Here is a 6,484-nt window from a genome sequence, read left to right as displayed (position 1 = left end):
GTGATTAAATTCTTTTTAATTATTTTATATATTTTCATATAGTTATAATTTTCTATTTTTTTAATGATTTGTCTGTTGTCTGATTTCTTTGAGGAGTGCAACATATATGAAGTTGGGCTATTTTAAATTAAATGGATTGTGTTCTAAATTTACTGTCTGCGCTGAAAATGTTACAATTTATGTCACGTGCACTATAGATTTTTTAGTACGGGCAATCAATTTTGGAACATAGCCAAATTAATATTATTCTTGTGTCATGTCGAATTATAAAAGAGAATTCTCAAAGAGTTTTAAGCTTACTCGTTCACTGAAATCAAGATATGAAATGCAGTTCATTAAATACGATGAATTAAACCAGAATCTTAATCAATTTGATTGCGGAACAATTTACGATTAACAAAATTGCAAATAGTTTATAAAACGAAGAAATATCAGCAATGTGGATTATTTGTGTAAGAATTATATTAAGTAATTTATACATAATTAATATTTAAGGATTTTACATATTATACGTAACTTTATTTCAATATTTATACAGACAAAAAATTTATAAATTTTTCGATTTCAAAATTTGAGCAACTAATCTTTTAAATCTGATGATTTAATAAATATTTTTATATATTATAGATATTAATTGGACTTTTCCAACTTATAATTCTATTGATGTTGTCTGGTATCCTATTTTCCGTTGCTGCCATTTCGCGTTTGATGGAAATAATGATCATCCTAATATATCCTGCAACCATATTTTTATTACGACAATCTGCAAGTTTGATCATTGTGAGTATATAGTTAGAATTTTATTAATTATATATTTTTTCGAAAATTTGTTTCTTTATATCTTTGTCTGTATATTTCAAAAGATTCTGAAAAAATCTAAAGATCTTAGTATAAAAGAGAATTAATAAATATTTTATTAAGTAATGTAATCAAGACCAGGGGCAAGTAGCCCCATGGTCAGTTAATTTTGAACACCTGGTCCTGTACAGCTTCTCACAATCCTGATGGCAAGAATGACATCTTCGGCGTTTCACAAACTGTACATTCTTGTTAAATGCGATCAGCAGAAAACGACTCTTCAACCTTCTGCTCAGCTTCAGCTTAACATGCAAACTCCTTTTGTACCATATAGAAGTAACATTCTTGAAGAAATACCGCAAGATATTCGATCTTTAAAAAATGAATCTTCTGCTATAGCAGACAATTTATTAGCAGACAATTTTATAATTGAACCTGCACAAAATCAATCAGAATAATTGCCTGATGGAAGAATCAATTGCACGCAAGAATACTTAATATTAACTGTTGATAAAAAAAGGATTCACAGGAAGAGAATCAAATTATTTGTACAAAATAATTTATTTTAGGTTTGTTCGCGTCACAACATGCTCTTGCTATAGCTTCTAATCACTTCAATGTGCGCGTTATAGTGAGTAAATGCTAGGAGCATTTTAGAACATGTTAGAATGTGCGACGCGAACAAATCTTTTGTTTATACAACTTATGTTTTGTTATATGACTTATATAAACATGAAATGAAATGTATTATTATTATGAAATCTATTGTATAATGATCTTTTGAGAAATTAAAAATTTTTTTATATGTTTATGAAAAGAGAAGATAAAAGATTTTGAGAACTGTTTTAGTTAAACACACTATATATACAAATAGGAGTAAACGTAATGAAGTAGTCAGTTTATTGCTACTCTAGTGCAATCGGTTAAAATTTCATATTATATGACAAAAATATATGACAAAATTTATTGTGTAAATCACACATTCTGTAAAAAAATTATTTTATAACAGTATGTAAAATTTTGTACATATTATATAATGATTTTTTATTTAAATTAAATTAAAATTATTGTTTTTACAGAAATTTATCGAAGACGAAATGAATGTAAGTTTTCCAATATTTTCAGCTACATTTATTCTAATAATTATGTCATTAATTATTTTACAGTTGGAGGTTATATTGATTGATTTGAGTGATAAAATTCCTTTCTTGCGGAACATTTTTCGTCCAGAATATATTCCGTATTTAATCACAGCTGCAACAATGTTGATAGGATGGCTGCTTATATCTTGGATATTTCATGCATGTATCTAAAATTTTCTTGATTGATTTATAACTAATTATAATTAATCTTTTTACAGTTAATTTCGATGTTACTTGTTCCTATAACAATATGTACCATCGCTCTAGTGTTAATGTGTCCAACAACAAGCAAATGGTATTTCCAGCAATTGGAAACGAATTTAGAAGAAATAATAAATAATGTCGTTTATAAGTTTCAAACATTTCGATGATGTCAATAAAATAAAATTCAATAGGTTAATATTTTCAATTACTTATAAGAATATTAACGTTTGTATATTTATATTTGCCTTTATATTATATATATAAAATTTATTCAGTTTCTGTACAAATCTTAATAAATTAGGATGATATATTTAAAAAAAAACAAAATTATAACAGATAAATTTATAAATTGATTATTGAATCGCGTTCAGCAAAATGTTTATTTTACAATTGTTATTTTATAGCTATCTTCCAGAGATTATAAGACTATTTCTCTAAAAGTATAAGAAGAAAATTTCCAGTTGTAAAATAAATATTTTGCTAAACGCCGTTGTTTCATAAATAATATACTGATTTAACTATTATATATAACATTTTTTATTTTGCAGGCTAAATTCTAAAACAACGTGAATTTGTCCATAAATATCAATTAAATCGTTTCGAAAAATTATACTCGATTATGATAATTCTAAAATTTTGAAGCATACGATTCGGAAACAAATCGCGTGTGTAAATATGTCTCATGGTAAAAGGGAATTATACAGAACGGAAATATAATACAGAAAATGGGAGTGCAGAATTCAAAACGGTGAGTGCTCAAAAGTATACATAATTTGCGGTTTAAAAAATGATATTTTATTATTGATAGAAAATATATTTGTTTTAACAATATTTTCAATATAGTATAGAAAAATTAAAAAATTGTAGAAAAATTAAAAAATTATTAGATAATTAAACGCGCAATAACAGCGTTAAATAAAATAAATAACGATCTGTTCCTTCTTTTTACTTCTTTGTAATTACGTTAGTTTCGGGAATTATTTCCTTGATGATACTTTCCTTGTCGGTCTGTGTAATTTCTTTCTGCTCGTAGTTTGATTGAATATCAGTCGAAAACGCTCTTGGTTGCGCTTCATTATTCGATTGGGACGATGAGTCAGTGAGTTGAGATTCGCGAGGATTATAAAATGGTCCTCCCGCATTTACAGTGATTGCTGGTACATTACTTGCTGCAGCTAGAGAGTTGTAGCTTACTGGATAAGAAGTTCCATAGGTTTCATAGGCTCCATAAGGGTAAGAACTTGGATAGGTGTAAGAATTTGAACTAGGATATGAAGGATAATATTGAGGTTGATAATTATGGGTACCGTCAGTTCCATATGCGACAGGGAATTCCACATTTACGGGAAAGAAGGTTGCAGAAGGTCTCCTATGATGTGAATGTTTTCCTTCCTGTAAAAAAAAATTCAATATTTATTATTTGTAAAAATCACATATTATGATATATTTAGTATTTAAGTGTTTTTGAATAGAATTTATTGTTTTAAAAATCAGTACTCGCATTTTTTAAGTATCATTTCTAACTTAAATATGTGCAATTGATACCGATCTCTTTCTGCACGAATTTATATAATACAAGCTATATAATAATTTTCTATTTATAATTTTCAATTGATTGCACGATTAATGTTTCTTTTTATACACATCAAAAGATTCCAAATGTAGTTTTGCTTCAAAAATATTTATTGCTGTATATCGAGTATAATAAAATTGGATGTTAATCGGAGGATTGAAAGAGGGAGAACAATATTGAAAAGATTTTTATGAATAATTGTTTTTATTTTGTGAACAAATAATACATAAGAACGTTTTCGTTGAAGATACGTATTTTGTACAAAGTTTTAAATATTTTAGTCGTTTTATTTTTTTTTAAGTTTTCTTGGTCCAATTCCTTTAATGAAGTCATCGAGGATATAAAGGATTAAACCTGCGCGTGAAATCAAATATTATATAGCTCTTCTTATACGTACTGCAGTCGAGCTTTTTATAAAGATTTTTACGAAATTTTATATAATTTTTTTAAGAAACAATAGAATTGCATATGGGAATCTTTTAATGTTGTATTTTTTATTTTTAAGAATATCGCACTATTAGGACATCGCGTTCGTATTATCTCGAAATTATTGTGATAATTATTATTTAATATATTTATTATTGTGGAACCAAAATTATTGTGATAATTATTATTTAATATATTTAATTGGTACTTACCGTTTCTCTAGCTCCTTTTGGAGCAAAGAATAAGGGTTGGTCTGATATGATGTTAGAAATGCTAGGGTCATGTTCCCTGGAGATCATCGAGGATGTATGAGGTATGGAGAAAGGTACGGTATCTATGGAATCGATAGTTGCGCCAGCATTTACCATACGAGGATCCTGAATCTTGATTTTGTGGGGTGATATCTCAACAATGCGGTTTTCTGGTCGGCAATTACATTCGAATGTAGGTTCTATTTCACAATCGGTGCTTTGTCCATATTGCGATATCACCTATATAGACCAACAAAAAATAAAACAATATTTTATTTAATATGGAAATACTTTGGTCTACATTCTGTAACTCATTATGACAATAATGACATCATAACGGTATACATAATATATGATAAAACGACAATGTAACGATGTCGTTACTATTTTTAACAAAAAGTTACAGGTTTTTATATATAGAATATGATGCATCTATTACAAAAAAATTATAGATTCAGAAAACAAAAAGTACAAGAACTTGATGCAAACTTAACTTATAACTTAAAAAAAAATTAAAAAGTATTTTTAGAACTATTAATAATATTTTCTACTTACATCGGTAAAAGCTGTAGGGTAACCGAAGCTGTAGCTACCAATTGGTTGAAGTTTAGGCGATAGTGGTGGTATTAATTTGTTACATTTTTTGCAGGTAGGCAGATGGATAATCGATTGCTGTAAAAGTAGCAATAAATCTGTTTTTTATTGCTGCACTTTCTTTGGTATACACAGTATAATAAGTTGAAATGAAATAAATATACGTTTATTTCACTTCAATTTATTGCATCGGTTCAAAGTGTAGCAATAAAAAAGACCTAATTGAATTGTGAAGGAGGAATAAATCAAAATTAATTTATATATTTTTTTAAATAGATTTCAATTGCATAATATTATAATCAATTTAATTTAATTGGAAAATTAATTAAATTAATTACTAAATATTTTTATAGATTTTTATTGATTTTTATAGGTTTAATCATTTTAAAGTTGAATGTTTAAAAATTAAGATAAATAATGAGCTTTGAGTAAATTTTGAAAAGAAATTATCTTAAAATTTATCACTTATTACTATCAACTTTCAATTTTTATAATTTATCAAATTGAATCTTTATAATTTATAATTTAATCTTTATAATTTATTCAAATTAATATTTCTTTTTACCTGTGGTATCGGTCTAAACATCGGCCTTTCTATCTTGGATGGCTGCGGTGTCGGTTGCGAATGAATGACATGGACCGTGTGAACTTGTGATTGTGTCGGCTGCACAATAGTTGGTTTGTCGCATGGTGTAGAAGCTGGAGTTGGCGGTACGATGTCAATAATCGGAATTGTAGCTGGCGCTGAAGCAGGCAATTTTACTGGCACAGGAGATGGTGGTGGTGCTACGAATTGAGGAGCTGGTTGAGGTATAACTTGAGGCTGAGGATGTTGGTGGATCACAACCGGCTGTTTAGGATACTCGACAATTGTAGGTACCGGCATTGGTACTGATGCTGGTATCGATATAGGTTGCACAATAACCACCGGTTTCTCTTGTTGAACAATCCCTTGTGGTCTTATCTCCTGCGTGCAAGGAATCTTTTCTGGCTTTCCCGAGCGAACTTCTACGCAGAAGGTTGTTGCCGATTTCTTCGCCCTATCCTTTTCCGCACCAGTTCCTTCTAGTTCTATATTGGTATTGGCGAACGTTTCTGCTTCATTAATTGATTTCTCAATTGCCTGAGATGAAGGTGCAGCCTGACAGGCGACTAGCGCCAGCAGGAATAACGCGCAGCAACTCTTCAGATACATTGTTGTTCGTAGATCGAAGTCAAAATCGAACTGATGAAGCAGGAGTAGCGCGCTCGTTTTTTAAAGGAATCCGCGATGAACCACGAAATTAGAGTCGACAATGAAACCACTCGCGTTGCTTGCGAAATTGTGTTGCAAGTGATTCGATGCATCGGCAAATTTTAATGCGTGATTAAACAATATATGCGTCCTCGGTTTCATGCAATCACGCGTGATGATATCATTGATCGACTATGGGCAAAATTTATTAGAAATTAATGTACTTTTATATAGAATTACATAAATTTTTATGCATTTAATG

The 6,484-nt window shown here is 29.1% G+C and overlaps 2 protein-coding genes across 2 annotated transcripts; one reads left to right on the top strand and one right to left on the bottom strand.

Moving 5' to 3' along the window:
• Positions 1-382: 382 nt before the first annotated feature.
• On the top strand, positions 383-1,322 carry LOC108686136. Its single transcript, XM_018191245.1, has 3 exons — positions 383-452; positions 628-780; positions 990-1,322. Exons 1-3 carry the CDS (start codon positions 438-440, stop codon positions 1,254-1,256), a joined length of 435 nt encoding a protein of 144 aa, XP_018046734.1. The 5' UTR covers positions 383-437; the 3' UTR covers positions 1,257-1,322.
• Positions 1,323-3,089: 1,767 nt separating this feature from the next.
• Positions 3,090-6,183, bottom strand: LOC108686087 (protein piccolo-like). The gene is made up of 4 exons (XM_018191169.1): positions 5,554-6,183; positions 4,950-5,066; positions 4,356-4,634; positions 3,090-3,536 (listed from the first exon to the last, which is right to left on the bottom strand). Exons 1-4 carry the CDS (start codon positions 6,181-6,183, stop codon positions 3,090-3,092), a joined length of 1,473 nt encoding a protein of 490 aa, XP_018046658.1.
• Positions 6,184-6,484: the final 301 nt, after the last annotated feature.

Source organism: Atta colombica, unplaced genomic scaffold, assembly GCF_001594045.1.
Source record: "Atta colombica isolate Treedump-2 unplaced genomic scaffold, Acol1.0 scaffold164, whole genome shotgun sequence".
Classification (NCBI taxonomy): domain Eukaryota; kingdom Metazoa; phylum Arthropoda; class Insecta; order Hymenoptera; family Formicidae; genus Atta; species Atta colombica.
The sequence above is the reverse complement of the archived record's forward strand: the minus strand, read 5'-3'. Positions and strand labels throughout refer to the sequence as shown.